This window comes from Triturus cristatus, chromosome 3_1 (assembly GCF_964204655.1).
Source record: "Triturus cristatus chromosome 3_1, aTriCri1.1, whole genome shotgun sequence".
In the NCBI taxonomy this organism is placed as follows: domain Eukaryota; kingdom Metazoa; phylum Chordata; class Amphibia; order Caudata; family Salamandridae; genus Triturus; species Triturus cristatus.
The window spans coordinates 221,475,375-221,499,693 of NC_140583.1; the positions used below are offsets into that span (position 1 = coordinate 221,475,375).

Consider the following 24,319-nt stretch of genomic DNA (forward strand, 5'->3'; position numbering starts at 1 on the left):
GGAGGAGGCAGAGGAAGGCGGAGCCTTCGAAGGCACAAAGACAAACTTCGGATTGCGAAGCTTGCCCATAGAAGCTTGAAACGTGCCAATGATAGTGAGCGAAAGTCAAATAAGCAAGCCAACACAACAATCTGGGTTCAGAGGCAGGGGTTGTCAATATGACTACATGACCAGACCAGATCCAAATAGCCCAGTGATTATCAGAAGTAATAGAGAAGACTTGGAAAGGTCATTGAAAAACTCCTGGCTTGAAAATGATGTGAGCAGGTTTTAGGAGGTGTTTCCACACATAGTAATCAATTAAGTATGGTTGTCCAATGCCACGTTTAGTACCACATAAGGCTTGACAGGGGCATCCTCAAGATTGCATATAGGTCATAGAGAAAGAGCCCCTGGTATAAATCCATCTCCAAGCTTCACAAAAAGCGCAGAAAGTAAATTAAGTCATTTCTCTGGGGGATTAAAGCATACATGTAATCCTCGGGGAACAGCTCAAAACCACAGAGATATTCACCTACCAGGGAGGTTGTAATGAGTCCTTCATACAGCTGCTCCTTGAAAAGCGATTGGGAAGTAGGAATTACTCCACATTGTCATGGAAAGGAGAGCGCGTCTGAAAAAACATGGGAAAAACTTGCCGTTCCAGGTGCGCGCGCCGGTTACAGGCAAGCGTTGCTGAGGAGACAAAATGGCGGGTGTTCTGAGGAGCGCATTCAGCGCGACGAAGATAGCGTGTTTCAAACGCGAGAGGGATCACCCTTGGCTCCCCAGGAGCACATCCCGTTCCGCAAGCTGGACCGTCTCCGTGGTGTTGAGAAAAGAGGCTGGAAACTGCTATAATCAGTCCGGGTCCATCCCGGTGCGGCGGAGCTCCGGGTCTAAGCGGCCATCTTAGTCGGCGTCCAAGCCACGCCCCCCGAAAAGTTCTGTTTTCTAAGCCTCTTGTAATTAGATTCAGGTTTCGGTTCAGATGGCTCCACAACCCTAACTCCTTAAGGATCTGGCTCTATGTTTCAGCAATTGGATGTATGTTTAGGAATTAAGTGAACATTTACTGTGTGCATATTCCTGGTAAGTGCATAAATGGGGTGGCAGTGGTCCCGCTATTTTGAGCATTTTCTCAACGAGGCTGTATGAACAATATAGAGGGTCTTATACTCTGAGACCCAATGCGTTTGTATAGTGCTGGTTTAATTCGGTTAGATTACAAAGGTTCTGGTACAATCTAACTGCCGAATTTTTCAACTTTTGTAGTCTTTCTCTAGGTTTTTGCGAGCCATGAGGAGATGGTGATGCTATAGTCAAGGTAATTCTGACTTCCACTGAGCCACCAATGGGAACAGACTGCCTTTACACATTTGGTCCTGCCCTGACTTTGCCAGCTTTAAAAAAGCAGCTCAAGACTTGGCTTTTCTGACTCCTTCTTCCTGTTTTTGTGCCATAGCGCTGAGAGATTCCTTCGGAGTGATTCATTCACTTTACAAATCCCATTGGTCAATTTGAAGTAAAAGGATTTTTCAAATGAGCAAGAGCTGCATATTGATCAGGCCTGGCCGGTGAACTTAGTTCCTTACGCGGAGTTGTGCAGTTTTATGCTCTTCGGGCTCTGCTGAGTTTGCGAAGTGCAGAAAACTCCGCTTTGCGGAGTGCAGCAGAGGTTTTTCCCAGCTCACGATCGCGAGCAATAAGTACGAGATCGCGAACGGTAAGTTCGCAAACGCAAGCTGCAGCTCGGGTATAATTTCTACCCGAGCGGCAAGAATACTAGTGCGAACTGCAGTTCGCACTGCACTCCCCCACTTGCGGAATTCCGCGGAATTTTTTTGTAACTTTGCAGAGTTCCACTTAGCAAAACTCCGCAAGCTATGCCCAGGCCTTTATTGATCTCCTAGACAGTTGCATTGATTCAGGAGTGTTTGGCATCAGAGTTCCTTATTTTTGGTGGTTTTCCAGGTTCAAGGGCTGGAAAAAATAACGTGCTTGATGCTGTGCCTACCAAAACCACTGTTAGTGTTAGCTCCATTCCTGCAGAGGATGCCTTTGTTTTTTCAGAGGAACGCCAGGTCCATGCCTGAGGAGATGTTGCTTGTTAGGTTCTCTAGTGAGTTTGCCAGCCGGAAATGGAATTGTATGTCCCCTGCATGTATTTGTGCATTCTCGTGAAGGGACTGCACATAAAAGGCATGTAGATATTTAAAGGTATTCAAGAAAGAAGTGAACCTTAGGGTATTCTTTATTGCACAAATTAAATTTTTCTTGGGGGACTAGGGGATTTAAATCGTAATTGATGATCATGAAGGAGGTGGTTTTGCTCCATGTATTCTTGGTATTGTTTCATAACTTACCATTCCATGACTTTCCTAGGATAGAGTGTATTAGATATATGTCCATAGTTTGAAAGGATATTCAAGCCTGCTGATTTGTTAAGAGGGGAGCAATAATATTAAATTGTTAAATACCCAATGCCAATAGATGCACAACACTGGCCGTATGTGGTTTCTCCACAATACCTGCTTTTGAGACAGTGTGACCATCGACCATCTCACATTATTGGTTGGTAAAAAGGCTCTATTACATTGCAGGCAGATAAAAAGAAGGTAACTTATGCACAAAACTGATTGTGAGCTCTGGCACAATTTCCATTCTATTCAGTACAATTTTATCGGAATCACAAGAAATTATGTTGGTTAGCAGAGGAGCCAGAAGGCCTTTATAACACAGGACAGAAGGTCTTGCTGGTCTACTGTAATAGGGATGCTAACTGACATTATTTCTCTGCGCGTTAGAGAGTGGTTGAGCGGTCCGCAGCCTTTTCTCAGCGCCGAAGACACCAAGCGGTGAGGGGATGGGCAGCGACGGAGGTCGGTCGCACGCTTGCTGCGGCTGCTGGTCAGCGCGACCTGAGTTAGCGAGCCCTGGAGGACCTCCATTGGCCGCACTTGACCCAGGAGATCCCTGACCCCCGAGAGTGCGTGCTCGGCCCTGGGCCTACGTCGGGGGCTGTAGCGTGGCACAGGACGCAGCGTGAGACCCGCCTGGCTCTCTACTATCGGAGGGAGCTGGACCCAGAGCATCACCAAGGATGGGGCATAGCTAGAGAAGCTCACGAAGCTCTCGCTGGCTAGGTGGGGACTATTTGGGGCCTCTGAGCCACTGGAGAAGCCTCGCAGCTGAGGTGTGTGGGCCTACACAAGATTCTGGTAGAAGGAGCGGCTGCCCTGCGGCGGTGACTAGGCAGCCCCCCACGCTGCGCACTTGCTACCACGACAAAGGGAGCCTGGAGGTCGAAATTGGGAGTAGAGTTCCTGGACCAAGCACCGGCGAGGCCTATTATCTTGAGACGACGTTGGGACCCCACCCCCCCAGCGCCGGTGAGGAGCAGTGGGTTGACTTGAGTCCCACCAGTGCTTGGGGCCGCTTCGGCGTGGCTGAGGCACAGAGGTGTCGGCGGACTATGGCGCAGTGGACACGTTGCCACCATCAGTGTCCCACAGAATCAGAGTCCCACCAAAATGGGGGTGGACCGTCCCCAGGAGTATCGCAAGACATATCATCTACACGCTGCGGGGCTGCAGGCACCCAGTCATGCTGTTTTGGATCGTCCGTGCTTCCTGCGGGGAACCCGGATCTGCACAGCGACTTCGCAGGGGAGGAGGGCGCCTACCCGCCTGGCTGGAGATGGCCTGGTAACTGCCTCTCTAGTCTTTTGGGCACATCCTCTGCCCTGGATCGGGCCCGCTTCTAGGCTTCAAAATGGCGACATCCAAGGGCAAGAAGGACAGATCTCTCCAGGACCTCCTCATGAAATCAGCAGGTGACGCCTCAGGATCTAGCACGGCATCAGCGGGAGATGGCTCGGATAGTGCAGTCACGAGGGAGTTCCTGGAGGCCCTGTTTGATTCCCAGAGGGAGGATATCCTGGCCATTATAACGGACTTGCAAGCAGACCTACAAGAGGTACGGAGGGACTCGGTGGGGGAGCCGGTGGCCGCCCTGGAGTACTCGGCAACTGCCAGGGATGAAGAGGTCGCAGCACTTCAAACAAGAAATCCTGTGGCAGCGGGATCAGCATTTAGACCTCCAGTCGCACACCGAGGATCTGCAGAACAGGTCGAGGAGGAACAACATCCGAGTCCATGCAGTCCCAAATGGGGACGGAAGGGAAAGACCTCGCAGGCTACATGCAACACCTCTTCCGGACAGTTCTGAACGCACTGACGAAATACTCCATCAAGATCAACCGATGCCAGGGAGTCAGCCCGCCGCGTCAGCCACACCGCCCCCTGGCAGACATCCTGTTCTGTGTGCATGATTTCACAGTGAAGGAGGAGATCCTTAAAGCATCTCCACAGCTATTCCAGGATCTGGCGGCCAGTGCCCTCCACAAAAGAATGGACTTTTGCCTTATCACCAACCACCTACGCTCAAAGAATGTATCATAGTCCTGGGGCCACCCGTTTCGCCTAATTTTCCATCTGGATGGGAAGCTGCACCAAGTCCACTACCTGACCGAGGCTTGTGAAGTTCTGAATCTGAAGCTCGACAACTTGCCTGCCCAGTCAGACACTTCGGAGCCGGGCACACAGAAACCCTGGAGGCGTGGGTCCCGAGGAGCCTGCGGTCTGGAACGCCTCCGTCCTGATACGGCCACTATCAACAAGGAGTGGTCTGCTGTTCTCCGGACCCTCACTGGAATGGAGAGGGACTCCCTGGACTCTAATGATTGAGGGTAACGTGCTTGTGGGTTTGTTCCGGCTTTGTTAGGCCCAGCGGGAGTGAGTGGATGTCTCTTCTCTTTCACAGTGGGTCCCTTCACTCTTTTGGCAGTCCTCACTGTTTGCCGATCAGAGACTGTGATGGACTTTGTATGCTTGCTTTTGTTGTTGTTTTATTGTTCTTGGGTTTCTGTTGGTGTGGGTTAAGGGGGGGTCCCCTCTCCGGTGAGCTTTTTAACTAGGGCCCCACTGTCAGGGTTTTTCCGGCTCCACGCTTGCATGGGATCCTTTCTGGGAATTGCCCCTTTTTTCTGCCCCTACTGCTTCAGTCATAGAGCTTGGCAGTTCTTCCCTACCCGATGGAAGTCAAGGTAGTTAGCCTTAATGCCAGGGGCCTTAACAACGCCACTAAGTGGAAGGCAGTGCTCTTTTTGCTTGAACACTCGGGGGGGGTGTGTGCATACTTCAAGAAACCCACCTCCTACACTGCAACACACATTACATGCAGCACAGAAGGTTTCCCTGCAGTTTTGGTCTTCGGGAAAGAGTAAGAGGGGCAGGGTGGCCATTCTCCTTTCCACACACTTGAGAGGTTTTGTGGCATTGAGCCCTCCAACATCACAATAGCCTCGATCTACTCCCCAAACGATCACCAAGAGAAATTCCTGACGGACGCCATGGCTGAGGTTCTCTATACCCCCGAGTCCATGGTAGTGGTGGGTGGCAAACTAAATTTAGTCATGGATGCAGGGGCAGACCGTTCTAGCCCAAGGTCAGGCTGAGCGGGTGGTGTTTCTGGTACAGGTAAAGAGTGGCTGGAGGACTGTGGAATCAGGGATGTATGGCGCTGCTTACACCCCGATGAAAGAGATTACTGCTACTACTCAGTGGCCCATAAGATGTACGCACGATTAGACCATTTCCACGTCTCCCAGTTTGCATGGGTATATACCTCTGCCTCTACTATCGAGGTTAGATCTCTATCAGACCATGCGCACATAACACTCTCTCTGTGCCTGCCGCCCACGCAATCGTCTCCACTGCACTGGCGCTTGAGGGACTCCCTGTTACAGTGCCCAACTGTGGAGGAGGACCTTTGGCGTACCCTGAATTATTATCTAGCACTTAATGAAAATGATTCCACAACCTAGTCTCAAGGGGGGCCTTAATCGCCAAAGCGGCCTATGACATCAAAAACCAGGCAGGCTAAGAGGGAAGATCTGGAGGATAAAGTTAGGGAACTTGAGGCAATTCACAATTGCACGGGTGCCCCCCGCGTCTGGCGCCAGTTAGAGAAGGAGCGGCTTCAGCTGAGGCGCTTAGATCTAGATAGGGCCGAATACGGGGTGTTCGGATTAAAGCATAAATACTATGTGGGCACTAACAAGGGCGGTCGCATGTTGGCCCATTGCCTCCGCAGTCAGCGACAGGCACAGACAGTTAAAGCAGTACAAGGGGAGCAGGGTTCTGAGATTTCGGACGATCCTGGCATTGTAGCTGCCTTTCGCTCCTTCTATGAGAACCTTTATTCCGCCGAATCCTCTCCTCCAGTGGACCCTTGTGAGTATCTGGGCGGCGCAGCAGTCACCCAGATTTCGACTAGCAAAGCAAAAGGGCTGGAGGCCCCTATCCGGATTGAAGAGGTAATATCTGCCATTGCCCGTCTGAAGCACTTAAACGCACTGGGCCCGGAGGGCTTCAGTGCCCTCTTCTATAAGACCTATTGCGCGGACCTGGCTCCGCTCCTCACTCGCTTATTTAATTATTTTGCAGACACGGGGACTCTCATGGCCTCCATTCTGCAGGCGACGATCTCGGTCATCCCTAAACCAGGTAAAGACCCGGTGTTTTGCAGCTCATACCGGCCGATTTCCTTGTTGACTATCGACTCGAAAATTGTTCTCCAGCATCCTGGCCCATAGGCTGAACCCTCTCATGCCCGGATTGATTGACCCAGATCAATCGGGTTTCATCCCGAGGAGACAGTGCAGAGACAACACCAAAAGGATCTGTCACTTAATGGACAAGGTACACCGCTCTAAGGAAGAGGCTTTACTGCTGGCAGTTGATGCCGAGAAAGCCTTTGTTCGCGTGCACTGGCCATATCTGTTTGCCACCCTAGAGCGCTTTGGTCTAGGAGTCAGGTTTTGCAAGTGGGCTGCAAGCATATACAGTTCTCCGACTGCTGCGTTCAGGGTTAATGGGATCCTTTCGATCGCTTTTGCGGTGGGGAGGGGCACCAGACAGGGGTGCCCTCTTTTCCCCCCTTCTATTTGGCCTGTATATGGAGCCCTTTGCCCAAAAGCTCCAGGACAATCCACAGGCGCAGGGTATCCCTTTTGGGGCCAATCACCATTTAATTAGTCTCTACGCAGACAATGTTATTTTCTTGATAGTGCGCCCCCTGACTTCCATGCTGGCCATCGTCAAAGACCCACAGGCCTTTAGTCAGGTTTTTGGCTTTAAAAAGAATCTGCAGATGTCACAAGTATTGAACCTTACTGCAACGCCCCCAACAGTGGACTCCTTGCGTGCACAATTTGACTTTGACTGGGTGATGGAGGGTATCACATATCTGGGGTTAGTCCTTCATAAGAGTCTGGACAATACTGCGGCAGTAAACTAAACCTCCCTACTCTCCTGCATTCGAAAAGATCTTGCTCGCTGGCGTCGCCTGCCTCTATCGTGGCTTGGTAGACTGGCCACGGTTGAAATGAACGTCCTGCCTCTGGTCTTATACCTCTTCCAAACTCCACCTTTGCTGCCCCCACCGAACTCGCTCGCACACATACAAACTGAAATTGAGCGTTTCATTAGGGGTCCGATCTCTCCCAGGTTGCAGAAGTTCTTGCTGCGACACACTAAGAAGGAGGGTGGCCTGGCTTTGCCAAGCATCACTCGCTATTTCCAGGCATCACTGCTACGCTACCTTGTTGAATTAAACCGTCCCATGACAGAGAAACACTGGGTCTTTATGGACTAGATGGTGGCTGGACACCATATCTGGAGGGAGGCCTGGCTGTCTAGATCATCGTGTTCCTGGGGGCTGTACTCCTCGCCAATTACTCAGCCCACTATGCTAGCTTGGGATATAATGGTCAAAAAGGCTAATCTTACAACATTCCCCTCCCCCATGTCGTCCATCTTTTTAAACCCCGATTTCCCTCCTGGAATGGAAAGGGGGGCGGGCAAGCGATGGTTGGAGAATGGGTGCAAGCGCCTAGGACATCTGTTCGATCTGCAGGGCCCCGTCCCCTTTGACCAGCTCCGAGCGGATTATGGCCTCGCAGGCTCGGACCTCTTCCTACATACGCAGATGTTGCATTGGGTGACAGGTCCCCTAACACAACCCCTGGTTGGTAGCCCAATGTTACCGTTTGAAAAGTGGCTTTTCTTGAAAAAAGATGATCACAAACTTATCTCAGAGATTTACACGTTCCTCATCCAGGGCGCCAAGGGAGCCCGAACCCCGGGACAGAGACGGTGAGAGGCGGAAATAGGTCACACCCTCTCGGACAAAGAGTGGGAGGACATCTTTTATAGGACCCACTACACCCCACACTCCATGGGCCACACGGAGACCGCATTTAAAATTATATCCTACTGGTACCTCACCCCAGCTCGCTTAACCAAATGGAACACCCAGTGCGACGCCCTCTGCTGGAATGGTTGCGGGAGCCGAGGTACCCTCCTTCACTTGCTGTGGAATTGCCCGAAACTTAAGAGGTACTGGGACAGGATCCTTGACGAAATAGATAAGGCCTTTGACACTTCCATCCCTAGGTTCCCTGCTTACACTATCTTAGGATTGCTCAACGCACTGACCTTCCCATCACGCTCTATCGAAGGCAGGCAGATAGCTTTGGTGCTGAATGCTGCGAACAGGGTACTCCTAGCTGGTTAGAGGACGGGCAGGATCCTGGAACACACACTATGGCTGCACCAATTGTGGTCCCTTCTGGGCATGGAGAGACTGTCTATGGCCAATCTAGGGGACAAAGCTGAATATGCCAAGATCTGGGCCCCCTTTATCACAATTTTACGTCACCCGCCTATCTACTAATCTTGCGACTGATTCCTGAGTCCCAGGAAGGTGGCTAGCACACATTGTCACGATTGGGCTCCGATAACCACAACACCGGACCATGCGTGTTTGTAAGTATATAGTTCCTAGCTCACCTGGAGGGGGGAGGAGTGTGGGGGGGGGGCATTGGGATTCTTAATTTTGACATAATTATTGTTCGATTTCTGTTCCCTATTTTTCCTTAAAAGACAGACTTTATCGCCGCTAGTGGCCCATACCGACTATACAGCTCACTGTGATATGCATAACCATTGTGTAATAGACCTTCCACATGTGCATATATCCTTATGACAGGACCGTTAATGTCTTACCCACTTAACGCGGCCTGCCCAAGATGGGTTGTCGGTGGCATGCTGTGTCAGATAGCGTACCAGATAGCATATAAACCATAGGTCCTATTTTCTTCATTGCTTATACTGTAGCTGGCCCGAGGGGTTGTAGGTGATGATGCACTGTATTTCATGCTGTGTGTTCTGCTAATAAAAACCAATTTAATACTAAAGACAACTTACCAACAAGTATAGGACGTTTAGTCACTAATGGTTAACTCTAGTTTGTGACCTCACTGGAGGTGAACATGCCTGTAACTTTCTGCCAATTGAGTTAAGCAATATAGCTATCAGACCATATCTTGGCTTACACTGCTCTAACCTGATTATTCTAAAGTCCACAATTCCTTTTTTTCAAATTAAATGTATTGCTCAATGATTGCATAACCACTCTACTTACCACATACCTAGCCTGTGAGCAAAAAAGAGCTTTGCCAAGGTTTTATCATCTGTTACCAAGTCCCAAATGAGAATGTTTTCAGACTGGCACTATGTCAGTATAATACAGGTGGGCACAAGGCTGTGCAGTCGTAACTATCTTCAGCTTCCGAACAATTCATGAGGTCAGTAGGACATGTTCTCATATTCTCGCACAAAGTTGTTATTTTCAGAGGTGGAGACGTGAGTTCCTTGTGTGACGTGCTTCCTCTGAATGAGACATTAAAGTTCCTATTGAAATTGGAGCTTACATTTTAAATTGTGTGGTATGGCTTTGTATGACCAGTTTATTCCTATCTGAGATTTAAGAGTTGAGCTCAACAAACAGTGGATTTGGGGTATAAAAGCTCCAATGGTTCTTATTAGTTTTAGTTTAACCTCTTCCGTGCTCATGACGTCTCCCGGCCGTCATGAGTAACGATGGGCGTGTGCGGACGACGGCCGGGAGACGTCATGACCACGCCCGCGATCGGAATGTCAGCACTGCGGGAGCGCTGCGGCGGAATTTGCGCGGCAGCGAAGAGGTTAACGTACAAAACAAATACAATTTTTTTTCATGGTTGGCAAGTAATAGATGTAAACATTTGTGATAAGGGAAAGGTAACACATTGCAGCATACCATACATTGTGTGCACTCGTACTTAATTAAAATAAGCATTCATATGCTGTACATTTACAGAATTTCAGTGGATGTGTGCTCCCTTTGCCTTATTAATTTAAAGTAAGTTGCTCCATATAAATCAGGAGCATATCCTAAGAACACTGGTAATTTATTAATCAGATAGCTACAATATCCCATTTTAGCATTGGCCTGTAATTCAAGCCAATTATAATACATGTGAAATGGTGAAAATGATATCATCACATTTACAATGGTGTGAGGCTGTAAAACATTTTTTTAAATATCCCTAATAAAATAAAATACAATGTTGTTTGAATAAACTTTTAAGAATATACAACCTAATGTTTTGCGCTTCTCAAGGTAAAAGGATCTGGTTATTAAGTATATAGAACCCTGGTAGATTTATCTTGTAAATATAGTAAGAAGTAGCAAACAATGTACTGTTTGATAAATTGACATCTATTGGTGGTCTCAGATGATAGGATCATGTCTCCACCAATGTGTAAACCGGATGTATGACGTTACAACGCATACTTTTACAACGCATGCACTTACAACGCAATTTTTACAACGCAACATCTACTACAACGCATTCCATTACATCGCATGACACTACAACGCATTTTAAAAAACTACCTTTACAACTCATTACATTACATCGCATACTACCTTTACAACGCATACCATTACAACGCATAATGTTACATTGCATTTAAGGTAAGTATTGGATAGTATAGGGGTAAAAATTACTATTCTTACTCCAGGGGGTGCAACAGTAGGGTAAGTGTTGGATAGTATAGGGGTAAAAATTACTATTCTTACTCCAGGGGGTGCAACAGTAGGGTAAGTGTTGGATAGTATAGGGGTAAAAATTAAAATTCTTACTACAGGGGGTGCAACAGTAGGGTAAGTGTTGGATAGTGTAGGGGTTAAAAATTAATATTCTAACTCCAATGGTATGCATTGTAATGGTATGCGTTGTAATGCCTACGTTGTAGTGACATGCGATGTAGTGTCTGCGTTGTAATGGTATGCGTTGTAATGGTATGCGTTGTAGTGTCATGCGTTGTAAAGGATGTTCCGTTGTAATGCCTGCGTTGTAAGTGTAGTGCGATGTAATAGTTGCGTTGTAAAGGTTGTTTCCCGTGTAAACCACCATCCTTCAAATAATTCAGCGGAAAGGAACTACTATAATGTTTGCTTTCATAAAAGAGGTTAAATTTGACCAGCAAAGATATTCTGAAAGTCGCATTTGACATCCATACCTAAAACAAATGCAATAACATGAAATCACACTATAACATAATAATACAATTGATACTGGTTCACTGCTTATCCCCGGCCATTACTGGAAATCCTGGAGAGTGTCATATTTTTGACATAGAATCAAGTGAAGGATAACCTCTATAAGCGAACAACATTAATTCTGGAGCAATTTGACATTTATGAATTATTAAAGAACAAAAACATGTAACTCTTATTAGCGTTTAATTTCTAAGCTCAGTGTTGAAGCGGCATATAAAGTAATTCCCTCTTCAATCTTCAAATCATTCTTGACACCTCAGTGCAGTGTTGGTATTGTATTTTATTTGCTACAGTCCCTACTCTGTTGAGGCAGCTTTTTGTGCATGCCAAAATGAATATGTTAATGTCAGGGGCGGCTGGTGACATTTGAAAGTGGTAGGGTGTAAAATGATTGGCATACTGCACCATTGGGGGGTTCGTTGTGATTCTCTTCTCGTGAAAATTTTGAAAAAAGAGAAGAAAAATGGTGCATTTTCAAGCAAATTTGAGAAAGCAGGAAGGTTAATAAAGTAATTGTGAAAGTGCCTCTGTGAACTGTCACTTTTCTCTTTACCTATCTCTCTCCCAGAATACACCACCTTCACCTGTAAGTGGCTGCGAGCTGCTCTATCGGTGTCACTCTCTTCCAGTGACATTTTCACTTTCCCATCATCTAAGTATCCCTTCCTACCTTATCTCTTTCGCTATCTCAGCATCTCCCCTCCTCTGTCACTGGCTGGGTGCTGCTGACACTGCCCGGTGACTGTCTCTTGCTGCCCCTTCCATTGTCTCGCAACCCCCCATGCTCTCCTCTCTCCCTATCTTGCTATTTCTTCCTATCTTGCTGCTGTCACATCCATCTTGCTTGCTATCCCTCCCTACATCTCAGTATCCCTTCCTCCCTTCCTCCCTCGTCTCTTTCTCTGTCTCCGCACCTCCATTCCCTCGTCATAGCAAATGACAAGTAGTTACGACAGAGCACATCTCACACAAGAACCGGATGAACTATCTCTAGACTCTACTATAGTGCCTTATATCTGACGGTGATTGCAGGTGGTCGGCGCTTAGCGCTGCCACTCTTTTAAGGTCCGGCGTCCGGTCTGGGGCATATTTCTCATCATCGACCTTCACCCCCAGAGCAAGAGAGAAAAGTCAGTTAACCGGAAAGAGAAGGAAACAGTCACATAAGGGAACGAGGGTGCAGAAAGGAACGTGTGAGAGTAACGGAGCTGACATAATGCCCATTGCTTATATCATTACAAAACGTAAGCAGAATGGTTTCAAAAGACCACGTTTGTGAATACAGAGCCGCAGTATGCATTTTGTTTTCCAATGCACGCACCCAAAAAGCAGGTATTTCTGTACCTCCAGGAATAGTGTGCTTTCCCACCCAGGGAAAACATGGTTGTTCAAAGAGCGAGGAGGCGACAAAAGTAGGGCTTCACTGGCAAACACTGTAATGTGGCGCTAATGTGTTTTGGTGTGAATAAATCAATATGGCCATCTTGCTTTAGTTAGTTATTTTTCATATTTTGAATGTTTTATTTCTCTCTACCCCGAGGCTGCACTTAGAAATTGAAAAATGTCAGCAAAAGACTACGTTTCCAACAAGTGTTTTTCGGTTTTGGATCCATTTCACAAGGAAGCAAATAAACGAAAGGAGGAAAGAGAAGGTAATACCTGTGTCTTGAAGTCACGGACCAGTTTTTACTTCATGAGGAGGAGCGAGACAGAGAGGGAAGAGGGGGAACAAAGGAGGGGTGGCCCAGTGGCGTAGCTAGAGCTTCTGGCGCCCTGGGCTATCCCTCAGATTGCTGCCCATGGCAGGTAGCAGGGGGGGTTGCTGGGGGAAAAGTACGTATTTTCTCTGGAGCCCAATGGAGTCAAAACGTGTAGCTTGGCTCTATCGTGCCAAAAACCTCCAGCTGATTATTGATATATAGAAGTTCATTTCACACAAGGCCTAGTGACTTATAGAAATCTCACACTGCTTTTGCCTTACGGCTCAGGGCAAGGTGAATACTCAACCACGTGTGGTTTGAAGTATCCTTCAAAATTTCGCACCTAATGTATTAGTATTTAAAACATATCTTCCATTGAATGCAACACAATGATGGAAACTAATTGGGATACTTAGATTTCACGTTCTGCTGTGCAGGTCAGTTCAATGGTTAGAGTCCACTGTTAACTGTATTCGAAAACAAACGCTCACAGGTCACAGAAGCAGGAATGTACTGAGGGTAGCATGTTGAATTGGAACTGAATTATTTCATTCAAACGAAACAGAGCCCGGGAAAGGTAAGCAACACGTTGAAGAGGATGTAGCCTTAGGGCTAGGGCGGTCGGCCTTGAAGCTGGGGAAACGGGTTTGAGTCTTGGCAATGACGCTCAACATCCTGTGATTCTGGGCAAATCCCGAAATCTCCCCATGGCTAACAAAAAAAATGTATATGTCCTTCTGTAACGAAACTGGTGCTCATGTAAAGCGCTCTGATACCCGATGTCTCGGGTCTAGTTCGCGCTATATAAAACAATTATGAAGAAACAAACTAAAAAACCACAATGTAAGCACTGCTCGGTGCGACCTCTCAATTATACCTACACATGAAATTTAAACAAAAACACCATTACAACACCCTTCCTAATTTATTTGACAATACCAGGGAGCTGAAAGATCAGATGTGTTTCAAAATAAAAGTGTTAATTCAGGAAAACTGGAAAGCAATAGCTGTTGCCATCACAAACCTCAGGATAGGAAGGACAAGTGACAATATTTGGTTGGACTGACCCAGAAATATAAACTGTAAACCACCAAATTCGATAGTCATATGACATACAGACTTAATGTTTATGACACTATTTCAATTAAGTTAATTGTTGTGTACCAATGATCAACCTGTGTGACAAGTATGCACCTTGTACAAATTTCAAATTAAGATTCATGTTAAAGGTCTGGTCTTTTTTATCAGTACTTTTTTCACAAATTTTACTTTACATAGTATTCTTTCTGCTGAACAGTCTGCTACCTGCTAAAATATTCTCTACTGCCCACCAGTTAAAGCCTTAAGTATGAATCGGTTATATCCAGCGAGCCCAACTCGATTCAATCCATCAGTAGCTTTGGGGAGAAGTAAGCCCTCAGCATGCAAGCATGTAGATCAATCAATCAATCAGGTATAGGCTTCCTATGGTTGTTCCTTCTACTCTGGCAAAGGGGTAGTGTCAGAAAATGAAGCTAGTAAATGGAGCTATACCAATAATACTCTTCACTCAACATCAGGAGACAAAATGAACACCATATTGAATGATAGTGCTTTTATGGCTCAAAGTAAATAAACATTAATTAAAATTTTAAGAAAAGATAACTCAAGTATAGAAAAAATATTCTGCAAATGATACCTTGTGTTGATACCTTCAAAACAGACATGCACCCATGTAATCACATTTGGGGAAGTGAGGGAGGGCATCAAATTAAATCAAAGGGAAAAAAAACGTTACCTTGCAGCCTGATGTGACAAACATTTTTTAAAAGGTGAAGCATGGTTTACCTTGAATAAAGTGTGCATGGCGGTTTTGGTGCTTCCCTACATACTGCCCTGGTGCCATTTTTTAACAAATCATGCTGGAGTGGCGTGGTAGGAAGCCACTTACAGACTTAGTAAAGAGGCTGAGTTCAGTGGAGGGCTGAGCCATTGGTCTAGATCTTTCTTGCAATGCTAGTTCCTTACTCAGGCAGTATAAGTAACAGATCACATCTCACGGAGAGTGCATTGTTGTTATGCAAGGTGGATGGGCAGCGAGCTTGTGCTGGACACCGGAAGCCAGGCAGGCATGCACAGCTGTGCTGCATCAATTTTGAAGAAGTCCGAGGTAGCAGTAGTGCAAACAAGAGGGGTGGTAACCCCTTTTTTGCACCACCCACTCAGGACACCTTCTGAATCAGGCGTATGGGAAGTGGTGAAGGTATAAGGCACGATGGTGATTGCCCAGAGGGCAGAGGAGCGCGCGAGTCTGAACATTTCATGGCTCAAGAGGGTGGATGTCTCTGGTCAGCAGAGGAAGAAGAAAGCCTGGAGAGTGGGAACCCTGTGGTGATAGAGGGACCCCTAGCTGGACCAAGGAAGGTGACTAGGGTAGACCCTGTAATCAGCAGTCTGAGCTACATACTCGCTACCCAAATCAGAGATTCAAAGACTTTGTACAGCATGTCCAGGTAGAAGGTTCAGAACAAAGTGGGAAAGGGATGTAGTGAGCCACCTGGCCACTGTAGGGCTCACCTATGCCCCGGATATCATGGATCAAGTACCCTCTAGCCGGGCACCGCCAGAGGTTTTAAATAAAGGGGTATTGGACCGCATGTGGTCTTCGTACCTATACAGCAACCAGTGCATGCGTGTCTTCATTGGTGTGGGGCTGGGCCTATCTGTTACCACCTACATAGCTTCCCTGCGCCATCAAAACTCCTGCGCTTTAAGAAGAGCAGTACTCTCTTGTGGATATATATCCATCGCTGTAGAGCGCTAGGGAGACTTGCCACTGGAAACCTGTGGGTAAAACCCACAGCAAAAGTAAGAGCATGAGTGACAGTGGGTCCTACTGCCACTGGAAAGAGTGCAGTACCATCCTCAAATAAGAAATTTACAATTATTCCTGCCATGTAATTCCATGTTTTGTCAGCCTTGTGCGGTGCCTTACATTCCACCCTTTCATGCCTAAGGCTGATAGAATTCTGGAGTCAAAGCCAAGTGCAATGGGCCCACTCCTCCCTCCTCAGTGCCAGCTCCCCCGCATCAGCAGTAACTGGACCCAGCAGAGGGTCGGCCTGCAATGGGCCGGTTATCTGTACGGCAATCCCCTCTGATGGTCGGTGTGTGGAGCCTGGCCCCCAGCTGTCGGAGGCCCTCCGCTCAGGCCCGGCTTCAGGAAGTTTTATTTGGGTGGGCCAAGGGTGCATTCGGGTGGGCCACTGCTGGCCCGATTTATCGCTTATATATCTAGCCAGGCCTGCTTCTGGGCCCTCCTTTATCTCTCCTTAGTCTTACAAGGTACAGTAAACAACACTCTTTTCCAAGTCTCTTTCTAAATGTTATCACTCTCAAAAAGTGTTTTTTTCCATGTAATGTCCCTCTGATGGGAAGAGGAGGTTTCTAAGGTGGGAGTATCAGGCAAGTGACACTACTCGGGCTCCCACTGTGCGAGCCTTCAGGGAGAAACCCTCTTCATTACTACCTCCACCTGACCCCTGATTCTGCAGCGCGCTCCTTTACAGGCTTGATTATCCACTTTTCTACCACCCCTCTCCATTCCACCTTATTTCACGGCTGACCTTGGGCCCTAGCCCAATATCAGCCACCATTCAGTTCCACTTTCATTATTCCCAGTAGAAAACAATATTAAAATCACCTTCAAACTTAAAACATTGAATATAGCAGTGAATGTAATTAGCACGCACTTTAAAGTATGATCCACAGTTGTCCTAATCACCTGACTGTTAATTAAATAAACGAAAACAGAAAGGCCATGACAGGGCCGGCTTTAGTGCTGGTGTGGAAGTCTTTTCTGGCACCCTACCAATTACCTCTTTCTCTGTAGATAACTTAACTACCACCCTCCAACATTGCCCTTCATCTCTCCGTAGCCCCTTCCCCTCATGGCCTCCTCCTTAGACTCCCTAACTACCACCCTCCACTAGTGCCCCTCATCTCTCCATAACTCCCCTCACCCCATGACCTCCTCCTCAGATTCCCTCACTGCCACCCTCCACTAGTGCCTTCATCTCTCTGTAGTTTACCCCACCCTGTGACCTCCTGATCGGATTCCCTCACTGCCACCCTCCGCCAAGGCCCCTCATCTCTCTGTAGTTCCCCCCACTCCATGACCTTATCCTTGGATTCCCTCACTGCCACCCTCCATTAGTGCCCCTCATCTCTCTATAGTTCCCCCCACCCCATGACCTCCTCCTCGACTTCCCTCACTGCCATCCTCCACTAGTGCCCCTCATCTCTCTGAAGCTCCCCGCACCTTGTGACCTCCTCCTAGGATTCCCTTACTGCCACCCTCCACTAGTACCCCTCATCGATCTGTTGTTCCCCCCTCCCCGTGACCTCCTCCTCGGATTCCCTCATTGCCACCCTCCACTAGTACCCCTCATCTCTGCGTAGCTCCACCTCCATCCCGTGACCTCCTCCTCGGATTCCCTCACTGTCACACTCCGACAGCACCCCTCATCTCTCCGTAGCTCCAACCCCACCCCGTGACTTCCTCCTCGGATTCCCTCACTGCTACCCTCCACCAACGCCCCTCATCTGTCCGTAGCTCCCCCCTCCCCTTGACCTTCCCCTCGGATTCCCTCACAGCCACCGTCCACCAGTGCCCCTCATCTCTCTGTTGTCCCTCTCTCATATCCATTTCATTTGTTGTATAGCGCTACTCATATCAGTGTAGGGTGTCACAGTACTTTACATCACGCACACATTATACATAGACAATAAATCAGTTTACAGGGAGTGTCACATAAGCCAATGAGGATTACAAGGTGTAGAAATCACGTCATCCATACTAGTGTGCAGTATATTTTACGAGGGTTTGGTCTGTGGAAGCACAAACTCAGGATTTAAAGAGTACTCCAGTGGTTGGGGGTTGGCTTTACTGAAAAAAATGTATAACTGCCCAAACAAACTCTTTTTAGAAACATTAGAATAATTAAAGACTGGAGAAGTTCTAACTATATCACAACACAAAAAAGTGAAGTTTGTATCCAGCTCTTTGATGACAGTTCGTAGGTCACTGTCCTATGTTAGGATAGTAACTTCTGAACTGCAAGTAACACAAGGATATCTGTGACAAAGGCAGTAACCCACTGAGCTATTCCCCTTAAAAATCAGTTTATCAGCATTTAAAAACTACCAACAAGACAAATGGCTGTTCTGCAGCAGGATCATAAATCGCCAGTTATCTCATTTTTTGTTATTATTGTTGTAGTCAATCGGTGGCAGATTCACTGCGAGGTCCAAGACTCCTGTTTGGGTGGGCCAGGCTCATGTTTGAGTGGGCCCGGCCCACCTGGCCCACCCTCTAGAACCGGGCCTGCCTCCGCTACTGACTGACTTTACAGCCACGAACCCGACACCTGTGGAATACCAAGCAGGGCCCGCAGAGGGGGTCAGAGCTTTCGCAGACGCCAGGCTGCTGGTACTCCTCTGTTTCCCGTCATTTCTTCCTTTCTAGAATGTCAAGTTACGCCGTAGGTTTTACAGCCTCAGGTGATAAGTGTTTTCCAGGCACAGTGTGTAACGGTTCAGCCCGAGCCGTGCCCCCTGCACAGAGCGCCCCGTGTGTTCACCGAGCAATGGAGAGAAATTTTCAGCCATCTTACCTCAGGCTCTCGTTGGTCGTGTGTAGACTACACAGTAGTGGCGGTACCATGGAGGTTGGTTCTGCTGCAAATCGCCCAGCCCTCCCCTGACTCGTCTCCACTCATGACGAGAGTGCGTCGTGGTGGCGTGCGCAACTGCTGTATTTTCGGCACGGGGGCTGGACAAATATGGTGCCCAGCGCCGTCATTGGTAGCGCTTACACACGCTACAAGATTGACGGCCCTGGGACCCAAATAAACGGGACGGGACGTCGCGCACTGCACCACCACCACTACGCTTGGTGGTGCGTGCGCTGCAGCATTTTGCAAGAAGGTGCGCTTGCACTTCACTGTAGTTAATAGTGTCGGGGCGGGGGCCGTGCGGCACTGGTAGCCCATGGCGGCCGCCTTTATAACTTAATTGGAGACCCTGACACTACTGTCCCCAAATAAATGATAAAGACCGCCGCCACAGGCCACCAGTGCCGTGCGGCCGCCGCCCCCAAAATAGTGCCGCCTGGGGCGGACCACCCCCACCGCCCCCCCCTAGCTACGCCCCTGGGGGGGCCAGCTGCCAGCAGCAGGCGAACTGGACACTGTCCTTGTCTTCTTTGGGCACGAAGGAAAACACAGAGTTCTTTTCCTTCTCTGCCCGTTTCGCCGGTCCCCAAAGGCCGAGCCTTAACCATTGGCCTTGCCCCTTGGCAAATTCCGCCGTGGGGGAGGCATGTTTAAGAAAGTAGAGGAACGGACTCAAGCAGTGACTTACGACAGAGCACGTGTCGCGAGGGTGGGGTTGTCGCGCGGGTGGGGGGCCGAGGGTGAATACACTTTAGAAAAAACGTACCTGACCGCCTCTGCTCCTGGTCCGCGTTGGCGCCTCTGCCCTCTTCAAACAGGAACAGCACGTCAGCACTGGAGTGACAACCCCCCGCTGCTGCAGCGCCAGGATAGGCTGAGGGCACAGCTTACTCTTCGCCCGCCGCCTGCCCTTTAGGAGACCGAGGGGCTCCTAATGGGCATGCGCAAGTCAGGGAAAACACAAGTGCGCATGACTGGGCACGGGCGAAAAATTCGCGCACCGTCCCCACTCATGCGCACTTGTGCTGCAGTGCTGCCTGTCCCTGCCTGGTCTGACAATGCATGTCAGTCAACATGACACCGGACCGCCCACGGTCCGACGTCATGCTGACTGACATGCATTGTCAGTTCTCCCTCGGCGTCTCTGAACTTAAGCATGGGGAAACAGGCCTTTAATGTCAATGTCAATGTCAATGTCAAAGATTTTTGTATAGCGCACAAATCACCAGGGGTCGCAAGGCGCTAGCAACCAAGACAAAGAAACCAGGCGGTGACATAATGTTCATATGCCTACGCTTTTTGAGAAAAAAACCAGGTCTTCAACTTTCTGCGAAAGAGTAGATGGTCCGTTATGGAAAGTAAATCCAATGGAAGTCTGTTCCATAGCAAAGGAGCCAGGTATGAAAAGGAACAACCTCCATTACGGACAGTCCGAACACGAGGTTGGACAAGGAGAGGTCTAGAACTGGACTGCAGAGAACGTCCTGGGGCATACCTTTGGAGTTTTTTCGCCAGATATAATGGGCCTGTGCCTTGCATTATCTTATGCGTAAGACAAAGGATTTTAAAGCGCCCTCTTTGGCGAATTGACAGCCAATGTAGGGTGTTTAGAGTGGGAGCAGAAGGAGTGCGTGGGGGGAGATTCAAGATAAGCCTAGCGGCCGTGTTCTGGAGAATTTGAAGTTTAGAGAGTAGGTCCTGGTTGAGTGCAGTAAACAAGGCATTACCATAGTCCAATCGACTAATGATAAGACCCTGGACCAAAGGTTTCCTAGCTTCTATGGGTAGCCATTTAAAGATCTTAGGAAGCAAGCGCATAATACCGAAGCAGGTCCCCAACACTTGATTTATGTGGGTCTTCAGGGATAGAGAGTTATCAATTGTAATGCCCAGGTTACGGACTGCAAGCTTGGGCGAAGGACAGGTACCCAGCTCTGAAGGCCACCAATCACAAGTCCAGAGCTGTTCGGTCCCGAATAGGATGACCTCGGTCTTCCCACCGTTCAGCTGAAGCCTGTTTAAGTGCATCCTATCATTGATCTTAATCAAACAGCTCTTGAAACGAGTTTGAACATCAGACTGGTCAGGATCACAAGTCACTAACAACTGGGTATCATCGGCATATGATAGTGTGTCAAAGCCATAAGACCTGATGATATCGGCCAGCGGAGCTAGATAAACATTAAACAAAGCAAAGAAAGCATTAAATCGGTCAACAAAAATCCTGGCTAATATAACACATGAAAACAGCTTATTACAAAGACGTCACGCCTGGACAGTGATTAATTCATATGGTACCAGGAAACCACAGGTTTATTTATCTGCACATTTCTCAAAAATTTTAAAGAACCAATTTATGAATTTACGTTTTGGTATGTGGGAAATAAAGGATTTGATCCCCTTCTGGAAATATCATTACCAAAATCGAGACTGCAGATTGTGCAACTACAGTACAAACATGAATCCCTATCACATATTCTCTGTGCATGTCCGAAGTTATTAAAAGAAAGAAAGATATTTTTAAAAGAAATATTCATTAATATGAACATACGAACATGCAGGGAAGCTGCAACCACCTGGTTGGGTGGGTCTTCGATTCCACTGGTCTGCAGGGGGGTTAAATTCATAAATTTGTATCTAAAGGAATTAGGAAGAATTGTAGAAGAAAACCAAATAACTTAATATACAGTTTTATGATGATGGTTTTTAAGATGAGGATGATGTTGTGGTGCAGCACTTTTTGGATAGGTCGTTGCTTTTAAGAAGTGTAGAATAATGAACGAAGATTCTATTTTTTTTATATATTGGATGTTTTAAGTAATGTAATGATATTATATAGTGTAATGGTTTTAAAAGACAGAACATTTGAATAAATTTTGACTATTGACTATGGTCACAGTTTGTTTGTTTGTTTAATCATTAGTTACCGCTCCTAAAGTATCTGTTTAATTCACACGCGCTGGCGGCGTCACTGTAAAACAAGAAGTAAATATAAAACTCGCTCTGTACAGTCCAAATACTGGAAAACTAATAGGGTACACACTTGTTACGTTTGGAGTTCGGATTTAACCCCAATGAAAGAAGAAAATGTGCAATGCCATACAGTGCTGTATGCTTCAAGGAGATAATTATTAACAGGACAACTTTGGTACCATGTTAATAGAAAACATCTTTGTTATGTTAGTACAGTGTGATGGCGTGATGTCTCAGGGTTTAGCCGGTAACTGACGAGTCGGTCCCTAGCAGCACATGGCTAAATTAACAAACTTAAATTGTGTTGGATGCACACATTAAGCAGTTTATTGTCTCAAATGCAGTATATGATGACATTTTAAACACATTAAAATTGAAAGTTAAATATTGGGCTTACAGGGCAAGTAACTATTTTCTTGCATCCTCATCCACCTGCCTCTGTGCCGGCCCAGGTGCATGACAGGCCAACGTAGATGTTGTGTCGGCCAATACAGACGTTACTCTCATGCTCTTTATGATAGTATAGAGCATGAGAGCTGCGCTGGGATTAGGCAGAGCAGGTTAAACAGACACTCCATCAGAGCCATGGGGGCTATGCCTGTGCAGTCCCTGGCTCCCTGATAGTGTAGAATAGCAAAGGCCTGGACCACGCATGTCAGGCAGGGCAATGCCCGACTCCTGTCCAACTGGACATATGCACTTCAGTTACACTGCCCCACTTCGGCTCCACAAAACCACGCCCTCAAGGAAGCATACAGTCACCCACACGGGCGAAAGAATAAATGTAGCATGTATGAGCTAGGGCTAAAAATAACATGGTGTTGTTTATATGGCCGGTGGCCTATCACAGTGCGTGGGGCGATACTCCAGCGCCCCCTATGGAGCATCTGCCGCTGCCATTGGAGTCATTTCAGCCTGGGACGAAGGATGCAGATCCAGTCTTCCTTCTCAGCAAGTAGGGCAGCAGAGTAGCAGTCCGTCTGGCAGCACAGCAGTCTTTCTTCTGTAATATCCACAACACCAGAGGTGTTCTGAAGAGTTGGGTCCAAGGGTCAATTTTTTATACCTGATGTCAGCCTTTGAAGTAGGAGAAGGTTCTGGAGGATTCCAACCTCAGAAGTGTTTGGAATTTCCTTCCTCCCTGCCCTGTCCCCAGCTTGCCTGGGTCACAAATGACTAGGGTCAAAACCCTTTGTGAGTGTGCTGGGCAGAGCGAGTGTAGTAAGTAATATCTACTTTCCCTCATCACGACAGAGATGGTCCAGCACTCCAACACCTATTCACCCTTGGTCTCACTGTCTGGGAGCATTACATAAAGACCAACTGCCAGCTGCACCCAGTCATTCTGACCCAGGAACAGGCTGCAGGCACCAAATGGCTAAGGCAAGAAAAGGCCAACTTTCTAAAAGTGGTATTTTCAGAATTGTCACTTAAAATCTGACTTTACCATTAAAGAGGGTTTTAAATTACAATTCTCTAGAAGACAAACTCAATTTGTCCACTGGCTACCAATTGAAAGTTATTACTTATTAAATGTAATAAGGATATCCAATGTTATCAAATAGAAGAGGTAGGCTTTGCAGTTGTGAAGAACGGATTTATGACATGTAAAACTTGAAAATACATGGCCAGCTTATTAAATACACTGCACCCAGCCCTCTAGGGTGATGTATATGCATGTATTAAAAAAAAGGTTTAGGTCTGGCAAAAGGTGTATTTTTTCCAGGTCGAAATGGCAGTTTAAAATTGCATAATATAATCTCACTATAGGTGTTCTATAAGGAGGAATTATTACCATCCACGGTACCGCTCCATATAATCAGAATTCACAAAAAGGTATGGTGTATCTACACTACTCACCAGATATTCACAGTGAGGGTGGAGGGACAGACGCACACGTGTTAAGACGAGAACTTTCACTCACCCTAAGGTGACATGCTTCATCATTGGGTTCCCTCTTGCGCACTGGGACCCCAAGGTACCAAGTGTGGGCTACAACTCTCCTGCAGGAGAGGAGCGTGAGGTGTTTTATGTCATCCAATGTAGGGTAGAGTAGGGGCAGAATGCAAAAATCAAAATGTGGGTTCAAAACCATATCCTGGTTGACAAAGTCAATCCTTTATTAGTGTCCCCAGTGGATAGATTAAAATCAGTTAAGTGAGAAAAGGGATATGGATGTTCCCTACTAGGATATGGTCTAAATGAAATTAAAATTGCACACACAGGCAGCAATGGCAGGCCTGAGACATTTTAAAGCCCTACTTAAGGGGGTGGCACAGTGAGTGCTGCAGGCCCATCAGTAGTTTTTTCTTTCCATGCACTGTGTAAATGTAGTACCATTTTACTAGGGACTTACAAGTAAAATAAATGTGCCAATTGGGTGTAAGCCAATTCTACCATTTTTGAAGGAGAGAGCACAAGCAGTTTAGTGCTGGTGGC

General features: G+C 47.3%; 1 protein-coding gene across 7 annotated transcripts in view; it reads left to right on the top strand.

The window, feature by feature from the left end:
* The window catches only part of ACSBG1 (acyl-CoA synthetase bubblegum family member 1), a 687,864-nt gene that overhangs the window by 325,363 nt on the left and 338,182 nt on the right, over window positions 1–24,319 (top strand). Inside the window, exon 1 of one of the 7 annotated variants that reach the window (XM_085643720.1) lies at window positions 9,669–9,691. The exons of the other annotated variants lie outside the window; for them this stretch is intronic. Within the exon in view, the coding sequence (XP_085499846.1) occupies window positions 9,687–9,691 (5 nt within the window). The 5' untranslated portion in view covers window positions 9,669–9,686. Of the gene's footprint in view, window positions 1–9,668; window positions 9,692–24,319 lie in introns of those variants that run through there. 7 annotated transcript variants of the gene reach the window in all.